General features: G+C 33.1%; 1 protein-coding gene across 4 annotated transcripts in view; it reads right to left on the bottom strand.

The window, feature by feature from the left end:
• DYNC2H1 (dynein cytoplasmic 2 heavy chain 1) overlaps positions 1–22,534 on the bottom strand; it is a 290,676-nt gene that overhangs the window by 105,357 nt on the left and 162,785 nt on the right. For all 4 annotated transcript variants that reach the window (XM_070624815.1, XM_070624816.1, XM_070624817.1 and 1 more), the window contains 6 exons: positions 20,032–20,157; positions 17,526–17,636; positions 13,003–13,158; positions 8,301–8,376; positions 4,490–4,698; positions 1,416–1,520 (listed from right to left, as the gene is read on the bottom strand). In XM_070624815.1, the coding sequence (XP_070480916.1) occupies positions 1,416–1,520; positions 4,490–4,698; positions 8,301–8,376; positions 13,003–13,158; positions 17,526–17,636; positions 20,032–20,157 (783 nt within the window). The remainder of the gene's footprint in view (positions 1–1,415; positions 1,521–4,489; positions 4,699–8,300; positions 8,377–13,002; positions 13,159–17,525; positions 17,637–20,031; positions 20,158–22,534) is intronic.

Below are 22,534 nucleotides of genomic sequence, written 5' to 3'. Positions count from 1 at the left end.
CCAAAGTAAACGCTTTCCTGGATTCTGTGAAATAATTTTTTATTCTTTTAATGACCTTTTAATTCTTTTAACCTTTTTTGCTTAAGTATTATTGTAAAATTATACACACAGAGATACAAACATATATATATAATTCTATACGTTATTGGTGGTGGTATTGAAAAATGATTACTTCAGGTCAGCTAAAAAGCATGGAGGGAAATGATTAGAGTGTAATCATATATGTTATGAAGCTACGGGACATGTAGGACTTTACAGTCTTTCACAGACTATCTGACTTAATGCTTTGTATGAAAAAGGGAAAAGGAACTGGAAAGTGTCTTCAGCTAGCATAGATAAAGAGAAGCTAAGATCTTATTTGTTCCAGAGAACATTTATACTTATTTATACATTATATAAATGATCATATATTTATATGCTTAAGCTTTTTTTTTACAAAGATGTGAGAATGAACATTAAAATTGATAGTGTTTCCTCTCTTCTTTTATTATTAATTATATTGTCTATTATGCAATTTTATAAATGTTGGCTAAAATAGCAAAACATACAAAACTATACAGCTAAATGAGACATAATCTAACTTTATAACCTTATGTAACGGTTCATAATTTGGAGTGCATAGCTTAGCACTACATCTATGCATGAGAGGCAGCTAGCACATGGCGCAGAGGCCATATCTTTACTCAGACACCCTGAATTCAAATTCTAGTTCTGCCCCTTACTGCCTTTATGATCTGGAGTAAGTAACTTAACTCTGCATCCAGTTTCCTCATTTATTGAGAGAGAAATATAACAGCTCTTACCTCATAGAGTTTATGAAGATTAAATAAGTTTCTGAATTTAAAGCACTTAAAACACTTTCAGGCACACAGTAAGAGGTCAATAAATGTCAGCTTTTCTTAAAATTATTTGCTATCAATAGAAGCTAGAATATACACTGTTCATGGCTAACATTTTTCTACGTCTCAATTATTTAAAAATCCATACTTCCCCCAATTTTTATAACATTCAATCATGAGTAAAATCATATGAGGTCTTAAATATTTATCTTTTATAAACTAATACACAAATGCAAATTATATATCTATATCTGGCATTTGTTAGGAAAATATTAAATTTAGTGACATATATTCAATTGTATAAATTACATTTAAAATAAATCACAGGAATAAAACAAATATATTGGATGAAATTGAATGTGTTTTATGTTATTTTACTAATTTTAACAAATGTATTAAAATAGAACTACTTGGTTCATTTAAAATTTGCCTAAGGTAAGACTGGAACCTAGTGCATTAAATAAAATTTTTAAATAAAAGCTTGTGAGGTCTGTAGTATTAAACAAAATTTAATGTTGTTTCTTTCAGGCTCAGAGGCAACATTTTTTCTAAAAGGTAGATCTTTTGTTAGGTTACCTGAGAACTGATCATGCGCTGAGATGAGCGAGCAATATTGGCAGGCAGACCAAAGAAACTAGGTTTGTCATCCTCTGGAAGTTTTTCAATGACAGCTCGATAGTCCTAAGTATAAAGAAGTAAAAAACAGCTCTTAAATAAGGATTGAACTTACAACCACTGAAATCGGAAAGAATGAATACAGTGAAATATTAAATTATTAGTTATTCATATATTATATTTTCTAGGTAAATCTTACTTTCAGTCTGTATATTAACTCAGTCATCTATGAGAAATAGTCTTTGTTATTACTACTTCTTCATACTTAAATTACTTGATACTATATTTTCTTATTTTAACTCCCCACATTCAAAGGGGTCCTGAATTGAATAAAACAAACATATTTGAGTGGCTATGCCCACTATGTGTAAGATATTATGTTAGATGTTTTCAGGAAAGCCCTGTAATTATTTTTCGTGTAACTTACCAAAAACTAATCTACAGAGCGGACTTCTGCTTATATCAAGATAAATATTCCAGCAATCTTTTTTAAAAACTTATAGGAACTTTAGAATCCTATACACACACACTCTGGTATGCAAGCACTGCTCTGTAAATCGCTTTATCTTAAAACAATTCCACAGTTTTTAGTTTGCTGGTGAGGTGTGATGAAATGTACTGATAATCCTATCATTTCATCCCAAGAATTACTCTAAGCATTGCAAAGGCTTGATATGTCAAGCACGCATCTGAACAATTATTCACTCAAGACTCTCGATGGGAAACTACATGTAGACCAAGAGGATTTATTCAGTTTGACCCAAAGATGAGAACTGTTTTGTTTGTTTTTATGAAAAGACAAGTTACTTTAAGGCAGGTATTGCGTATGCGTCTAAACTGTTCTTGCTGAAGTAGGAAAAATGGTTCTTGGTAAAGAGACTCATCTTCTGCAACCCTCCCACCTCCTATCCTCCTTTCTCATCCTTGGCAGCTGCCCCTGAAGTATTTCCAAGGAAAGAGTTGGACTCCAGGAAGCCCAAGACCTATAAATATGTCAAATTTTGGAAAGACAGGCTGTTCTTTGAAATTTTTCCTCTCCTATAAATCAACTTTTGTAAACTTCCTCAAGGTGGTCAATCACCATGAGCACATGGATAAATATATATGTATGTCTACGTGACTGTAGGTGAGTGTATGCTTATATATATGCATGCATTTATCTGTGTGTATGTGTATGGGTGTATGTGTGTGTTTGTGTGTGTGTGTGTGTTCTCTCCTGGGAAACTTTTGCTTCCTCCTTCTATCTAACTCAATTAGATAGAAAGGTAAACATTAATTCTCATAAATCATCCTATAAATTTAAAACTACTACCCTCTTTGTATTTATACACTTCATTCATTTCAAAATGGCTGTGAAATTTTTTCATCTAGACTGGCTAAAGTCTTCTCTCTACCTAGGACTATACACACACTGACATATTTCCTAAATAGTAGATAGCTACACATCCAGACTGATTTATCCTCTCTTTGACACAAAAGAATATACACCAAATGATACCATTTACATTAAGCACCCAAAACAGGCAAAACTAATCTAGACTGTTAGAAGTCAGGATAATGTATCCTTCGTGGGTGAGGAAGTAACTAGAAGGGAACATGAGGAGGACTTCTGGGGAGCACATAATGTTCTGTTTCTTGATCCCACTGCTATTAAACACATGTATTTAACATGTAAAAATTCACTATATTGTACATTTATGATGAACACTTTTCCGTATGAATTCTATTTTTCAATTTAAACCTCAAACTGTCGAGACAGAAGACTTGTCAAGGTACACTATCTGAAACAAGTATATAACAAATAACTATGTGATACATCTGTTTGCTCACTCACTCTAAGGTTCTCCCACTAGAAAGTAAACTCCAGAGATGCACCATGGGATCCTCAAGGTCTAGAACAGAGCTATCATTGAGCAGATTTCAGTGCATGTTATTGAATGAGTAAGTGAATGAAAAACACTAAAAAACAAAATAGATGGGATATTTAAAAACATAATAGATGCAATATTCAATAAGAGTAACATATTTAATTTTTTTGTGTGTGAGGAAGATTGTCCCTGAGCTAATATCTGTGCCAATGTTCCTCTATTTTGTATGGGGGATACTGCCACTGTATGGCTTGATGAGTAGTGTATAGGTCCATGCCCAGGATCTGATACTGCAAACCCTGGGCTGCCAAAGTGGAGCACGCGAACTTAACCACTACACCAGGCCAGGCCCTAACAGTGGTTTTTAAGCTTTCGTTTTTTTGACAAGTATGTTGCTGAAACAAAGGAATTTTCTTGAAAAATATATGGATTAGAGAAAAAGGCACAATCCTGAGAGAACTATATAATTACCTTGGTAATTCATGAAGAAATGTATAATTATAATACCCTATGGAATAAAAACATTATTTGGGCATTTATACAAATTTAGGTTTGTGGCAAAATAAGCTAGAATTGAGGTGGGCTATATTTAGTACTGTTTTCAGGAAAAGATGACAGCATTCTAGGAGGCTTTCATATGGTGACTCGAAGCAAAAAGCTACAGCTGGCTAAAATAAATGCACATAAACAAGAATGTTGGCATGAAGGCCAGATAAAGTGAATCCCTCTTATATATTTAGAACTGCTTTAGATTTATAAAGCAATTTTATAGAAAGTGAAGATGCATATGTGTTAAATAATATTTGCTTTCTCTCATATTCTTTAATCCGTCAGAGCACTCACGCCTACTAGGTGGAAAGTAGCGTATTCTCCCACTCCGGATCTTCACAGCAGTCCTGTTATCCTTGGTTACTCCCATCAAGATGAACCTACAAACCTCATCCTATTATCACCAATCAAACCTCAGTAAGTATCCAAAGGTGTACAGGACAGCTAACTAGAGTTTAGAGAATCAGGACGCATATTGCCATAACAAATAATAATCCATATTTGTGAATGATAATTAATTACTTGTGCATCTGAAAAGTAAAGACATATATTTAATAATATAAGAAATGATTAGAGTGTCTATCTAGCACTAGATTGAAAACGATTAATTTTACCTACCAAAATGCTGCAGGATTTTGGTAGAGATAGGGAATATGGAAAAACACTCTTCTTGTTCCTTTGGTTTAAAGCATCAATTATTGAAGAATTAAAAAACTGTTTCAGGTATGACTGAAGAACTCTAAGGTCAAAATAGTTATCTATACGTCCTCCATAAATAGCATTTTCAAGTAAACCATGTACAAATTCCCACTGTACATCTTTGGTACCTATAATTAAAAAAAAAATACTTTTACTAGTTTCATTCTTAAGATATTAGAAATAAGCTAAAAAGTACTCTAAAATATTAAGTAAAGTCCTGTCTCAAGCTATATTTATAGAATATAACAACATATATTTAATTCTGTTAAATCATTCCTTAAAATGATCATTAACATTAACATGATACTCTTTAATAAAAATAATTAATATTAATATAATCACACAATGGCTAACATTTATTGAGAGATTATTTAGTCAAGTAGAATTTCCCAAATTTATATATATAAACTCACTCAAGCCTCCTAACAAACATCGAAGTACTAATATTATCCAATAATACAGATGGAGAAATGGAGGCCTAGGGACGTTGAGTCACCAAAATCAGAAAGTCCCACAGTCCCACAGATCTGAACTGGAATGAGGTACTATTGAAACCAGAGCCATACTCTTATCTGCCACACAACAGTGTTTCCTTAAATTGGAAATACCTTAGAGGAACGTATCCAAAACCTAATTTTATGCAATGAAAAACAGTTCATAAAATAATCTGATTAACGGAGAAACACTACAGAACACCTTCACACATTAGTCTTCTAAATACTAGGATTTTTATAGTCAATTGTCCATTTTCTATTCTAATAAAAGAGAAATGCAGTACGAAAAAACCATAATGGGACTTTTCTATGAGATATTATTTCATTTGCAACAGAGACATTGTCTTAATCACAATTCAGTGGTAATATTAAAATGTAAGAATTAAATTTCAGATCTGCAGTAAATATAGCAAACACAATTATATTTAAACTAACTACTTAACATGACTGCCAGCATTACTAGTTTAGTTCTGTTTTGTTACTATAAAATTCAGAGATAATCACAAAGATTGATGGCAGTGGTATTCTGTGCCTCGGGACATAGGTGACTTAGGCTGCTTCCTGCAGACCAAGGGCACCTGTAGGGTGGAGGACTAATTAAAGTGGTTTCCTGCTTATATCTTACTATCAACAGTGGCTAAGTAGCTATAACAAGGGATAACACCAGCACTCAGTTTTCTAGTTCTGCCTTGATGTTCACTAAATACATTAGTAATGCATATGTCATTCATTCATAAGCAGGTCACCAGGGCATACAGAAATATTAATGTACCTTCCAACTTATAAAATACAAATAGCCATTATATGAAATATTTTACAGAATTTTTATGAGAAATTCTTACTTTTCTCATTAACTCATTGTTCTCAAGACAAGTTTTATTTTAAGATTAAAAAAAGAACAACAAATTATAAAACAACAATAACAGTAAACAATTATTGCCAGCTTACTTAATATATTAAATGTACTAAATGTTAAATGCTTCATGTGGTGTTTCTCATTTAAACTATTTAAAAAATTGAACTAAGGCAGTGGCTACTATTATTCCTATTTTACAGATCAGAAAACTCAGGCTTAAAGGTTGCTCCAGGTATCACATAACACAGTTACATAATTTCTATACCAACTGCCCCCTGATTAAAGTGCTGGTTACATGAATGAGTTCCATCTTGAAATGACATTGAATGATAATCTTACAATATATGTACTTTTTGTACATACATTATATTTCATTAAAAAAATTTTTTTTTTTTGGCTGGGGGAGATTGAACCCTGAGTTAACATCTGTGCCAATCTTCCTGTTTTGTATGTGGGTTGCTGGCATAGCATGGCCACCTACAAGTAGTGTAGGTCTGTGTCTGGGAATCGAACTTGAGTCCCCAAAGTGGAGTGTGCTGAACTTAACAACTAGGCCATGGAGCCAACCCCCTAAAAGTTTTACTCTCATAAACATATAAATTAAAATGGGACTTGGCCACATCCCAGATGTCTATCCTTATTCTTTTGCCAAAGACAAGTTACAGAATAATTTCTCATGTCATTAATTTAAAAAACAATAACTGAGTGCCTAAGATGGATGAGGCCCTGTTTAATTTTTTTATTTTTTGAGGAAGATTAGCCCTTAGCTAACTGCTGCCAATCCTCCTCTTTTTGCTGAGGAAGACTGGCCCTGAGCTAACATCCGTGCCCATTTTCCCCTACTTTATATGTGGGATGCCTGCCAAGGCATGACTTGCCCAGTGGTGCCATGCCTACACCCGGGATCCGAACCAGCAAACCCCGGGCCGCCAAAGCAGAATGTGTGAACTTAACCTCTGCACCACTGGGCTGGCCCTGAGGCTCTGTTTTAGGTGCTAAGGACATACAAAGTAACCAAAACAGTCAAAGACCTTGCTTTAATGTAGATTAGACTCTAATGGGAAGAAATAAACAAAATAATAAATGAGTAAATAAACAAGAAAATATCAGGTAGCACTAATGTACTAAAACAATAGAATAAGAGGATAGAGAATAAGTAGAAGATTATTTTAGAGTTGGTCGTAATAAAAAGCTTTTCTGAAGAAGACACCTCTAAGCTGAGATGTGTATGATAAGAAGAAAGTTACTTAAAAGTTTGGGAGAAAAGCATTTCAGACAGAAGGAAGAGTCCTACCAAAACCTTCCAGTATGAACAAGCCTGGCTTGTTCAGGAAACAGAAATAAGACAAATACGGCTGTAGGTTTTAAATGGGAATTATATACTTTATTTTACTTTTCTAAAAAAAAAGTTTGTTTACTTTGTGGAACATTTTTGAAAAGGTGCTAAAATAGAAATTAGACTAGGCAAGAAGACACTGTTTTGATTACCAAGGGACTGATAAAGTTGAAAGAAGTAAACAAAATCATGATGTGATTTAGACATGGAAGGAAGAGAAATTGCCAAAGCACTGGATATTTGAGGATGAGAAAACAAAAAGAACCCAGGGTGATTCACAAGCTTTGAACTTGAACAACCACATGAATGGTGATGCCATTTACTGAAATGGGGCAGACTCAGGGCAGAGTGGTTTGGCAGGGTTGCAAGGTGGGAGAGGGAAATAAAAATCAAGAGTTCTGTTTGGGACATTTTAAACTTGCGATTCCTAGCAACGTCTTCTCTTCACTAATCCACCATTGTTCTAAACTCCAGTGTCCTCTTGCCTTGGCCCTGCACAATAAACTTCAGGGATTGGACTGTCCCTGTCTTCAGGAAGCTAAGAGCTGGATGGTTTCAGGGGATCAGATTATATGGTCTTGTTTGCCACCCTATTTCAATCTATTATTTATACCTTGGTTCCTGATTCCTACCTAATCATACAATTAAGATTGTACAGATCCTTGGTATTGACCTTAATGCACCACAATCCTGAATTTTAACAGTTTCCTTGAAAGAGATCTGAACAATTCAGTTGAAGCTGGAAACTTCTGAAGCCCACAAAGTAAAGACAAGGTACTTCCAGCTTTCGACCTCCTGAGAGATAGAGATCAATCAGAAATCTCTGTGTTATATCAAAACCAATGGCCACAATTGATAATTTAATGTAAGAACCCTCAGAAAATACAAGCATGGCAGTCAGGACAGAAAACACAGAATAAAAAGCAAAAAGTACATTTTATGATAGGAAGTTAAGTCACTCTTGAAGAAATCATATTGTTAATAAGACCTCAAAAAAAATCTTCATTAACACTAGAGATAAAAATTTTCATCATTAGAACTTACCGTCAAAGAGTCTGTCAATAATGTTGTACCCAGCCCGAAGATCTGATAAAGAAAACTCATAAAACTTGGTCCAGCCCTATGAAAACAAATTTTAAAAATATTAAAGAACTATAAGCAGTGTTCAAAGCTATATATGTATGTATCACTGCCCTTACAATCTTAAAAAGAATGTTCAACATATGCTAAAAAGAAGATAACTCCTGAGAATTTTTAATAAAAACAATAAACAATAAAGTAATAATAAATCTTTTTAAAAAGAAATATTTTGACCTCCACAGCATGCAAAGGACCTTATAACACCATAACAGTTTTTAACATTTAAGTATGTGGCAATACAGTCACATGCAGAGAGAACAAATTAGCATAGTAAATTTTTGAGTGTACTTACTATGTACACATTTTGTCCTTCAGATTTGTGGATTTTCTCCACAAACATGAAAACAGAAATATTACAAAAATTTGTAAAGGCCCAAAGGCATATAGTATTATTTTACATACATTTAATCTACAAAGCATTCATGTTAGAACTAAATAAAATTACAAAGTTACAGCTAATAACTAAAATACTTGTGTAAAAAGAATATTCACAGAGATCTATATTTTGTAGAGAATAATATGAAATAATTAAAAATAATTTCTATGGGGCTTCCATGAACTGTAACTAATTAGTTTTATCCAATAAAATAAGTTCAAACTAAAATCTATTTAGACTTGAATAGTATTTAAGAATATTGATACAAATTTCAGTCATTCACTCCTCATTCCAAAAATATTTATTAAATGTGTGTTATATATCAGGCTCTGGGAATAAAAGAATGAGTGAATCAAAACATAAACAATCCTTGCTCTCTTATAGCTTTCAGTCAAATGTGAGAGGGGGGAGGAGGATGGACACATTCACTCACTCAAATACATGGACAACTACAAACTGTAATAGGTTTGATGGAAAGACACACACTTGGTGTAAATAAGAAACAGATCTGACCTAATCTAAGATGTAAGGGAAAATCACCCTGGTGGGGTGGGGTGGGGTATAAAACAGAAAGGCAAAAGTAGACAGACAGGACAAAAGAATTAAAGAATTTTTGTACTGTATTGTAACAGAAGGCGAAGATACCAAAAAAAGAGGTGTTAAGAATGATTTCTAAGCATATGGCTTACTCAAATTGATGGTGGTGCCATTTGTTGATAAGTGGAACACTGAAAGAATATGTGGTCTAGAAAGGGATATCATGAGATCATTGAATAAAAGTGTTCAACAGAAGCTTATTGAGTGTCTGCTATATACTAGACACTGTTTTGTTCAATGAGAATATTGCAAAGAAGAAAAAAGACAAAATCTATGCTCTCAAAAAGCTTATGTTCTACTACTTGGATCTAGAATATGTGGGTTTTCAGTCATTTTTGAGACATCCAACTGGATAGGTCAAATAAATAGTGGGATATATAAATCTAGAGCTTAGAGAATTCATCTGAGTTGGATATACAAATTTGGAGGTCACTAGCGTTTGGATAGTTATGAAAAAAATAGCATAGATGATGAGAAAACAAAAGAAATTTAAACTTCACTCACTAAGTTATTTTATACCCAAGAATTAAACATATATAAGGAGCATGTACCCATCAACAGTTAACAAAGTTCCTATAACATTTGAAATAATTTTTCTACCAACTCAAAACAGTCTTATTAATAACATTTATATCACTCTCATAGATCTTATTTGTGAAATGTTTAAAAGCTTTTTAAAGTACCTTAAAGATTACTCAATACTTCTAAAACTCTCAAATTAGAAGAATGTTGCTATCAATAATTGTTAATATAGCAATTTCCAAGTGAAATACTAATTCCAAAATAATAACTGGACTCTCTATATAACAGTTACTGATACACTGTTGGATGATTAATGATTTAAAAATATACGGTACAAAAAATTTGAAAGGTAATTTTTGTTATTCATGTCCTATTTTTTGATAGAAATAATGTTGTAAATTGTGGAGGGGTGCTCTAGATAGCCAATCCAATCCTATTTAGCCCTCTTGGAATCTAGGCACTTTGTTAAGTGTTCTTATGAAGATGAATGAGATGAAGCCTGTTGTCAGGGTGCTCACAATCTAGCAAGAATAACAAGATATCAGAGAACAACAAATATAAAACAAAAGTTAACATCACATCTAGTACAGTATTAGAAGTACAACATATACGTGTAAAACAGACATTAATTCTGCAACCAAGTATAGCATTGCAATGAAAAATAGCAAAAAATAGTCTTTTACTAACATGAGGAATAAAAACTAAGTTGAATTAGTAGTGGATCTTTACTTCTGAGATTTGGTCCTTAAAAAAAAAAACCAAAACCAAATGAGGAAAAGAGGTAAAACAGAGTTTGTGGAGTACATATCCTTAAGACACCATCTCTAGCAATTTATGGTATTCTATATTTGTCTACTTTTACCTCCAATTTTATGATTTTCATGAGAGCAAACAGAGTGGTAAAAGAAAAGCAACATTTTCAAATATTTTTGTGTGTACAACTGAATTTCTGTATTCTCTATGGAGAACATTTTGGTAATATTTATGAATTTTTAAAAAATACACATATCTTTTGATCCAAACAGTCCACATTTAGGAATTGGCCATCATGAATAAGCCTTAAATGAGGCAAGTACAGGGATCTCCACTGCAATATTTTCTGTAAGAGCTAAGACTGAAAGAATATGTATGCCCATCCAACAACACAAAACTGTTTACAAATATGTACATCAATATAATAAATACAAATAATATTTTAAAATCTGGTATTAAATGGGTACTAATATTTAACAAACTCTACAATGTATTGGTTAATAAAGTAAGGTACAGAACCATATTTGTAACGTGCTACCATTTGAGTTAAAAAGAACATATGTGTGTTTATAACTACATAAAATGTTTGTATATTTCCATAATATCCCTGAAGGACATCCAAGAAATGGTGAACAGTGGATGCCCTGGGAAAAGACACTGGGTGGCAGAGGGATAAAGAGGGAGGAGACTAAATTTTAACTGCAAACCTTTTCATAGCTTTCTAATTTATACATGTGCATGTATTACTTAATAAAAAATAAAATATAATTTCATTTAAAAGTATAATTTTTCTTTTCTCAATAAAGCTGCATCACTATCACCATTCTACGTGTATCCATCAAGACTAATTGATCCTTTAGGCTAAGGACAGACATCAGAGAAATTAGGGGCAAAGGTTTTAGAGGACGATGGGTCTGGTCATTTCCAAGCTCTACAGCTTTTTAGACATGATTCCTTCAGCAAGTTAATCACCATTGAGATTCATTGTCCTCCTTTGTAAAATGAGAATAATAAGCATACCCTCCCCATGAATGTGTTATACAAATTATATGAAACAACACATTGCTATTATTATTTACTATTTCATCAGTTTGACAAATATTTATTGATAGATTATATGACAAGCACAGTTAAGTACTTCTAAACATACACTATTTCATTTAATCCTCACAACAAAGGTAAATGTGATCATTACTCCCATTCTACAGTTGAGGAAACTGTTGCTTATTGGGGTTAAAAAAATTTACTTGAGGTCACACAGCTAGGAAATTCTAGACTCAGGACTCCAAACCAAGTCTGTAACTCCAGAATCTAATGCTCTTATTTTGACATGTAACTGAAATAGAGAGGCTAAAAGAAACGCAAGTGGGGAGGGCAGTTTGAGGAGAGATTATCCCAATAGAAGTAGACAAGGTTGAAAAAAGAGCAAGGAAAAATTTAAAGATCGAAGAGTGATGTAATTTATGGGTAAGATAGGCATTTGGCAAAAAAGAATGAAGCACTGGTACCAGTTAGGACCGCCAAGATGATGGAAAAATGTGGCTATTGATTGTGATAACAATAACAACTAGGGCCTATGGTGAGACAGCACTTGACCAAAGATCATACAGAAGTCCAGTGTGACTGAGGTGTAGAGAACAAGCGGGAAGAGGGGGTCTGAGAGGAGGTTGAAGAGATAGGCAAATCTTTCCTTCTGAACCACAGTAAGAAGCAGCATATTTTTTCCCAAGTACAATAGGAAGATTTTAAGCAGAGTAGCAACATAACCAAACTTACATATTAGAAAAATAATTCTAGCTACTAAATGGAAAAAGCAAGAAGAGTTGGAAGGTTATCTCAAAGTAGTACAGGTTAGAGGTGATGAGGTTTGGAAAAAATGGTGAGGAGAAATGCAAAGATTTGAACTATATTTTGGAAGTAGAATCAACAAGACTTGATAACAAATCAGGTTGAGAGGCTAAGAAAGAGAAACATTTCAAGAACAACTCAGGTTTCTAGCTTGAGGAAGTAAACAGATGTCAATGCCTTTTACTGAGAGGAATACACTAAAGAAAAAGCAGACATGCACAATTCACTGTTTGAACTTTGAGATATAAACCATAAAAATGATACGTAAGAATCATTGAGGGCTCATGACTGTTCATGCATCGTTCTAAACACTTTAACTCAAAGAGATGTGAAGTAGATAATTATCTACAGTCCAGAAGTTTAAGAGAAAAGATTGAAGTAGAGATACAAATTTATGAATCATGAGCAAAACTATAAAGTAATTGTAGCCATTTACACTAAACTGCAAAAATATTCTAACATAAAAAATATGTACAGCTTAGAATATACCCAAGACATGTTCTCACTTACCTGTGGAATATAATTCCTTCTTTCTTGACACGCAGCATGAAACCATGCAAAACTGAAGAGAGCATGAGCTCGATGTATATTATCTTTTTTGCTAATTTGCTCAGGAGTCCAAGATTCATAAGTACGCATTAAATTCTTCTTCAGACCTGGAGGTGACTAAAGATAAAAATTAACAGATAGCATATTGTTTACAACCTTACAAATAAATCAGTAGGTAACATATTTCAGAACATATTTTAATGAAGAAAATTTTTCACCATTACCAAGTTTGACTTAAATTGTTATTGTTATTTCAAAATATATTAATATAAAACTAGTTTTAAATTCTTTATACCTAACAGTTCATTTCAATTATAAACCCAAAATAATTTTTCAAATTAAAAAAACCTATATAACCAACAATATTCAAAATAACCAAATAAGTTTTATATGATCATTGAAGTATTTTACTGAAACTAAATCATCATTTATAATACAAATGTGGTATTGATTCTTATGGGGCAGGTGTTTTTGACTACTATATGCCAGTTATCCCTTTCCAGGTGCTATTTGAATTTCCATGAGGACTTCAACATACTATTTACATATAATGTCAACCAACCTTAGTGCACATTAGTCCACTACAGTTAAAGTGGGCATTACCTGACATTGCCAAGTTCATAAACACAAATTCAACCTCAGGACTGAAATTGTATATTGGACTAGGACTCAGTCAAAAACACTTCCCCACATGTCTAGAATCTGTTAATATCATACTTTTATATTACCAAGAAAAGAAAAATTTTGAATTCTTGGAAAAAGAGAAAAATAAACCCACTCCAGAAAAAAGAATTCTTCTAAAATAAAAAAAAATTAATGTGCATTTGTCTGCTCAATTTATTTTAATTAGCTTGTTTTAAAAAGTAAAATTTTTCTTCAAAGCAGTTTCTTATATAAATAGAATAATTCAAGTCAGTACTTTAAGAATATTTGCCACAAAGAATAGTCATTCCCTTTGCAATCCTTTTCACCCTGTTGTCTCTTAAATAAAAAGACATTTTTATTTAAAATTAGAAGAAAAATACCATTGAGTTACTAAGTACATATCCAAATTTACACATTTCAATTGAAAATGTTTGATGTTTATGAAACATTTACAAAATATTATCATAGAATAGGCCAAATTTTCTTAGCACTATTCAATACAACGTGACATTAATAGGAAACTGAACAACCACTTTGAGGTTTTTTTAAAGGCACTATACTAAAGATTATGCAAAATGAATAAATCATATATAATTACAGAGAAAATCATACACAAATACAGACTATTTGAAAAATAGCAAAATGAAAAACATTAATGTCAAATTAGGAGATAAGGCCAAAGACATATGTACTCAAATGCAAATTCACAGACTTAAAGTAATTTCAATTTTAATGCAAGTAATATAAATCAATTAAGTATTCAACATAAGAAATCAGGGAGAACAAAAGCAAATACAAATCTAAGGAAAAAATAAAGAAAAAATAGGAAATTCAGTGAATAGAAAAAGAATACAAAATAAATTAATAAGTATGACATCAGTTCCTTGGAATAAATTTTTTTTTTTTTTTGAGGATGATTCGCCCTGAGCTAACTACTGTCAATCCTCCTCTTTTTGCTGAGGAAGACTGGCCCTGAGCTAACATCCATGCCCACCTTCCTTTACTTTATACGTGGGATGCCTACCACAGCATGGCTTTTGCCAAGTGGTGCCATGTCTGCACCCGGGATCCAAACCAGCAAACCCCAGGCCACTGAGAAATGGAACGTACGAACTTGACCGCTGAGCTACTGGGCCGGCCCCAATGGAATAAATTTTTAAAAAGAACTGTCAACTAATCAAAAAAGAAAAGAAATAAACAATAAAATGTAGATTTACCAATTTTAAAAGAGAGTATATATGTATGTGTGTACATATATGTGCATATGTAATAATAATTTTAAACATAATGAACTGCACTATTTCCTAGGATAGTTAAAATTATATAGTGATTTAAGGAAGAGAAGACAAATTCACCAATAATTTAAATGAAACTGAAAATTTCCATAAAAACGTAATCAAATGACCTTCTAAAAAAGGATCCTGGCACATATGTATGGTGACGGATAAAAATAAGAATACTGCTGGTGAGCACAATGTAGTCTACACAGAAACTGAGAAATAATGGTGTACACCTGAAATTACACAATGTTATAAACCATTATCAACTCAATAAAATAATTGGAAAAAAATAAAGGATCCTAGAAAAGCTCACACATTAAGTTACAACATTCAAGAATCAGTCCCCCTTGATATATTAACTCTTCATTTATTGAAATATTTACTGTGTTCTTCCTATATGCTGGTATTATCAATATGTACTTATCACTTAAGTACAAAAAGCAAGAGAAAAGATAGCCCCTGCCCTCACGGCATGTACAATCCAGTTCTAGAAGATGGTTTAGCGGAAGAGGGTACTGGGGGAATAGTTGAAGAGGATTCTGGAAAGCTTCTCTAACTAGACATTGAAGTGATATTCATTCAATTAATATTTTTCCAAATATTAAATTATCTTTGCATTCCCTGAATTAATCCTTAACCTTTTTCTTCCTTAAATGAGACTAATACCTCCAGATGAAAAATAAGAAGGACTGATCTAAAATAACAGGTAGTCATAAACATTAATAAGACATTTTTCTTCAGAAAAAAAGATTGTATAAAACAGAGAAATTTCTACAAATTGAGAGAAAATGCAAGCAGAACCTCTTTTCCCAGTTTTAAAAAGTTTAAATTCAGTTTATTATTTTCTCTATGACTTTGGCCAGTTATATAATATCCTTCCAAACACATATAGTTTTCGATATAGCGTGTTGGGGGAGGACCTGCCTGGTATTAAATGCTAGAAGGATGGATGGATGAACAGATGAAAGGAAGGAAACAAACACTGAAAATCTAAAGCAGCTACGTCAAAAACAAATGATATGAAAACTGGATATCCACATGCAAAAGAATGAAGTTGAACCTTTACCTTACACCGTAAGTATGACATCAGGTATTTGGAATAAATTTTTAAACACAACTGTCAACTAAACAAAAAAGAGATATATGTAAAAACTAACTCAAAATGGATTAAAGACCTAAATGTAAGACCTAACACTATAAAACTCCCAGAAGGAAACATAGTGGGAAAGTTTCATGACACTGGATTTGGCAATGATTTCTTGGATATGACATCAAAAGCACAGACAGCAAAAGCAAAAACAGACAAACAGGACTACATAAAACTTAAAAACATCTATGCAGCAAAGGAAATAGTCAACATAGTGAAAAGGCAACCCTATGGACTGGGAGACAATATTTGTAAACTATATATCTGACAAGAAATGCCTACAGCTCAACTTCAGAATATGTAAGGAGCTCCTACTACTCAACAACAACAAAATAATCCAATTAAAAAATGGGCAAAGGACTTGAATAGACATTTTTCCAAAGAAAATATACAAACAGCCAAGAAGCATATGAAAAGATGTTCAATATCACTAATTGTCAAGGTAATGCAAATCGAAACCACAGTGAGATATTGCCTCAGAATGTTAGGATGGCCACTATAGGAAAAAAAAAAAAAAAAACAAGTGTTGGCAAGGATGCAGAGAAATTGTTTGTTGCAGTGGGAATGTAAAATGCTGTACTGCAATGGAAAACAGTACAGAGGTTCCTCCAAAAATTAAAAATGAGAATTACCATATGATCCAGCAATCCCACTTCTGGGTATATATCCAAAAAAATCGAAAATAGAATCTAAAAAGATATTTGCCCACCCAGGTTCACTGCTGCATTATTCACAATAGCCAAGAGGTAGAAGACCTAAATGTCAGTGGACTGATGAATGGATAAAGAAAATGTACCAAGTACATACACTGGGATATTATTCAGCCTTAAAAAAGAAGAGAAATCCTATCACATGCTACAACATGGATGAAACTACTGGACATTATGCCAAGTAAAATAAGCCAGTCATGAAAGACAGGTGATGCAAGACTCCCTCATATGATGTATCTCAGGTAGTCAAACTCATAGAAATAGAAAGTAGAATGGTGGTTGCCAGGGGTGCAGAGAGAGGGAAATGAGGAGTTGCTCTTCAACGGATACAGAGTTTCAGTTTTGCAAGATAAAAAGTTCTAGAGACCTGTTGCACAAGATACATGTAGTTAACATTAGCGTACTGTATACTTAAAAATGGTTAAGATGGTAAATTTTATATTATGTCTTTTACTATGATAAAAACAGCAAAGAAAGATACAAAATAAAATTTGAAAGGAAAATTTAAATGCATTTTTATAAACATCATCTTATGCTATTATTTATGTATACTATACCTTGTCAAAACATAAAGGGAGGTCTCCGTGTGTTTTGTACAATAGATAGTAGTTTACAGAGCTTTAGAAGGCATGCACAGATTACTGCACTTGAACAAATTACTGCACTTGAACAACTAGTGGTCCAAGTTTTATATCTTCTTACCTCATATGTTATCTTCAAACTCGTCTGTAATAAAATGGGAGTAAAGTTGGGATGAACTTCTGCAGTGAGCCAAAGACGAAAGGTATCTTTAGGTTGAAGAGTATTCAATTCCTTGTTTATAAAAACAATAAAAATACACTTAAATATATACATAAATTTCCATTTTATAAATATATTTTATAAATATATTATAAATTTATTTATATATTTTATATTTATAAAATATATAAATATATAAAATATATATACTTTATAAATATATTATAAATATATATAAATATATTATAAATATATTATTAAGTAGTAATTTTTCTTAGTAAAATCTTTGTGACATTCTGATACATATATTTTTTAATTTTTATTGAGTTAACGATAAGTTACAATCTTGTGAAATTTCAGTTGCACATTATTGTTTGTCAGTCGTGTTGTAGGTGCACCCCTTCACCCTTTGTGCCCACCCACCACCCCACCTTTCCCCTGGTAGCCACTAATCTGTTCTCTTTGTCTACATTTTTTTTTTTTTAAGATTTTATTTTTTCCTTTTTCTCCCCAAAGCCTCCTGGTACATAGTTGTATATTCTTCGTTGTGGGTCCTTCTAGTTGTGGCATGTGGGACGCTGCCTCAGTGTTGTTTGATGAGCAGTGCCATGTCTGCGCCCAGGATTCGAACCAATGAAACACTGGGCCGCCTGCAGCAGAGCACGCAAACTTAACCACTCGGCCACAGGGCCAGCCCCTCTTTGTCTACATTTTTAAATTCTTCATGTGAGTGGAATCATACAGAGATTGCCCTTCTCTATCTGGCTTATTTCACTTAACGTAATTCCCTCAAGGTCCAACCATGTTGTTGCAAATGGGACGATTTTGTTCTTTTTTACGGCTGAGTAGTAGTCCATTGTATATATATACTACATCTTCTTTATCCAATCATCTTTTGATGGGCACTTAGGTTGCTTCCACATCTTGGCTATTGTAAACAATGCTGCAATAAACATTGGGGTGCATAGGACTTTTGGAATTGCTGACTTCAAGCTCTTTGGATAGATACCCAGTAGTGGGATAGCTGGGTCATATGATAGACTATTTTTAATTTTTTGAGGAACCTCCATACTGTTTTCCATAGTGGCTGCACCAGTCTGCATTCCCACCAGCAGTGTATGAGGGTTCCTTTTTCTCCACAACCTCTCCAACATTTGTTGCTATTAGTTTTAGATATTTTTGTCATTCTAACGGGTGTAAGGTGATATCTTAGTGTAGTTTTGATTTGCGTTTCCCTGATGATCAGCGATGATGAGCATCTTTTCATGTGCCTATTGGCCATCCGTAGATCTTCTTTGGAGAAATGTCTGTTCATGTCTCCAGCCCATTTTCTGATCGGGTTGTTTGATTTTTTGTTGTTTGGTTGTGTGAATTCTTCATATATTATGGATATTAAGCCTTTGTCGGATGTATGACTTGCAAATATTTTTTCCCAGTTAGTGGGTTGTTTTTTTGTTTCAATCCTGTTTTCATTTGCCTTGAAGAAGCTCTTTAGTCTGATGAAGTCCCATTTGTTTATTCTTTCTAATGTTTCCCTTGTCTGAGAAGACATGGTGTCCGAAAAGATCCTTTTAATACTGATGTCAAAGAGTGTACTGCCTCCATTTTCTTCTAGAAGCCTTAGGGTTTCAGGTCTCAGCTTTAGGTCTTTGATCCATTTTGCGTTTATTTTGGTGAATGGTGAAAAAGAATGGTCAATTTTCATCCTTTTGCCTTGGACATCCTTGGTGTATTAGGCATGCACATCTCTACCACTGTCTCTACTTGTGCTGATGGAATTAACAATGGTTGTCTTTTTTTCCTCCTACGCTTAGCTAAATCATACATAGCCTTCAAGAAACATCTTGCCTTCAGAGTCATTTGTAACTACCGAAGACCATATTCATCTTTTTTAAATAAGCACTAGACTTAAACCCAGGTTTGCATTTAAAATCTACCCAGCAATTTGTTCTCTCTTAAGGTTATTTTTGTCCTGGGGCCATTTGACTTAAATTAAATGATTACTTCAGTTTACATTCCAGCTTCCTTAGCACCTAGGACGCTCTCCAGCCCCCTCTGGCTCCTCAACATCTTTTCTCCCCATCTACATACAACATAACAAGAGCACAAAGAGAAAGTAATGGTATAAATAGGCTTCCTACAATCCTTTAAAGCATTGCCATATTTTTCTTCTGAAAAAATTCTCTAAACCTCCCTTCAATCCTGATTAATAATTTCTTGGCTTCCATTAAATGCCTTTAAGAAAGACATTCTTATAGACATCCTATTAAAATATCCATCTTGGTTTGTAGAAATGTACATCTTTTAGAAGAAAATACTTAACAGATTTTAAAAGATTTCTCATCAAATACTAAGTTTTTAAAAAACATCATAAATAATGCATAACATATTTTAATACTGATGTTCCTTAGAAATTACTGAATTGAGTGTATTAGATATTATTTGCATCACATTAATCTGAATCTACCTTTTCCAAAACTGGCAGCCAAGATACCACAAGATGTAAGTTCTTCAAACAGAGCCAGTCTCCATTGTGGGCACATTCTTTTAGCATTTGAATTGCTACATCAGCTTGACCTTGACCCATGGCAACCTGCCAAAACAAAAACAGAAAACAAAACTAAAAAAACAGATCTGATAACATGTCACAATCTAAAAGATTCAAATCATCCTGCCATACATACTGAACTGACTCAATTATTGTAATCAGGGCTCTAAATTTTCAGCAGGAAATATCAAACTCTGTGCCTTTTCCAACAATTGTCTTGCTTTTGTCCCCACGTCAATGGCACATTTCTAACATTTTTCTATTTATGAAAAACATATTGTCATTACTGGTTTTCAAGTTATAGAACTGTATAAAGAATTATTGAATAGTCTTTTTGTTCCTCATCTTACTATTTCCTGCCATTCTCACCATGTCAAACATGGTCCTTTAAAAAAAAACACTAATGTTGAATTCTTTGAGGGATTTAACATTAATACTATCACTGTCTTGAAATTGACTTCTCTTACTTTCTCCAACATTGTACATATTTGGCTTTCAAGCTACTGGTCTAACTATTTAACTGTGTAATTCCCTAGTCCTTCATCATCTAGCGAATCTCAACATGTTGCTGGGCCTCAAGACTGCAATTAGCCCTCTGCTCCTCTGTTGCTTCTCAGAGAGAGGAGGCAGGGAGGAGAGACAAAGCAAGGGAGAAAAGGGGAGGGGAGAAATGAAAAGAGGGAGAAGGAGCGGGAATGAGAATCCTGATCTCATTGGAATTCTCTTCCAATTTTTCCAATCCCTATAGTCCATCTGCACTTAGGATACTCATGTAGTGGAGTAGCCCACTTTATAAAATAGAAAACTTCCGAGCATTAAAAGTATTCGAGCAGAAGCCGAAAGACCCTACATAACAGATTCATTTCATGGGATTTCTGTATTATGTGAATACCTGAGACTAAGTGACTACTCAAGTCTAAGACTCTATAAAAGTTTTAGTCAAGAATATAAAATAACTATATGCCACTTACCATAGCAAGTCCAAATTTCTCCATGTTTTTTAAAGATAATTTATATAATACTTGCATTATTAGTATAGCTATATCTGTGTATATATATAATTTACAAATATACATATATTGGGAGTCCTGGTTCAAATTTTTTATTGGGTACATGGTCCAAACACTTTGAAGAGTACTGTTATAGATTACTTCAAACCAGTGATTTTTTACAAAATGAACACAAGGTAGCATTTTCACTGTTTTTTAGTTGACTTACACAAGTATTGAGTTTGGTTTTTAATAAGACTATAAAGTCTTTGAGAGTGGGAACCATGTCTAAATCATTGCATACTAAAGCATGCAATAAAACAGGTAATAAATACCCATATATTGATTTTGTTTTTTTTTTAATTTTCAAAGTCCAACCCACAACTAAGCAAACAGGAGAGATGAAACAAATACTGGTTGAATTGTTTTGACACACAAATTAGTTTGCTATTATTAAAATGCAAAAAAAAAAAAAAAAAAAGAAAGCATGTACACAGAATCAGAGGGAAAAAAAGGATAAGCATTTTGCTCAAAATTTTCCACAAGGCACAAATTGTGTGAAAACAGTGTAAAGGGTCATAAAACCTTCGAAGAAAATATTTACTACAAGAAAGGAAAAGAAAAAATTTTCTAAAGCACAACAGGAAAATGTTAAGGAGATGGTTAGCCCCCGCCACAAAAACAATCACGTCACAGTTTCTTGAATATTTTTGCATTAAAAATATATTCTTACCCTCAGCATATATATTCAGCATAGCAACAAACATTTTAAAATAACAGGAGAATTATGAGTAAATATGTCCATATTTAAAGATTTTACTATATTAAACAATTTTGTAAGTTCAGTACCCAAAACTCCAGAAGTTTAAATAGTCAAACCTACTGAGAACGCAAATAGTTTTATCCTTCTGTCAAAGTCACTGCTAATAGACACAACCTCTAGAAAAGGACTCCTTTTCCTCAAGACAGCTCACTAACTATTGAATATCGTCCTAATGAATATAGTAATATACCATAACTAGGAGTGAATGAAACTCTCTCCAGGTAGTGCAAGACCTGCACAACTGAGCCTAATTCTCTGCTATCTTAGAATCGTCTATTTATGTTCCTCAGAACAACCTTATATTTCAATTTTTGGTTGCTGTGATGTATTTGCTTTTTTTTAATCATAATTAATTATTTTCCCAATGGAAAAGGCTGATTTATTCACTTGCCAAAAATTGAGGTTCAATTAATAAATTTTCAAACTTGCATGGAAACTGAATTGAAAAAGGAGGTATTCTGAACAAACTAAAGCTCCTATATTTACCTCAGGAAAAACAGGGACTATAGTAGATAAATTTTACTCAAAAATTTATGTATTTCTTTCATTTCAGTTTTTGCAGGTAAATATTGCTATGATTTATTATAAAAGCATCCAAGTAAAATTTTTA

Source organism: Equus przewalskii, chromosome 6 (assembly GCF_037783145.1).
Source record: "Equus przewalskii isolate Varuska chromosome 6, EquPr2, whole genome shotgun sequence".
Classification (NCBI taxonomy): Eukaryota; Metazoa; Chordata; class Mammalia; order Perissodactyla; family Equidae; genus Equus; species Equus przewalskii.
This window is presented reverse-complemented; position numbering and strand designations above follow the sequence as displayed.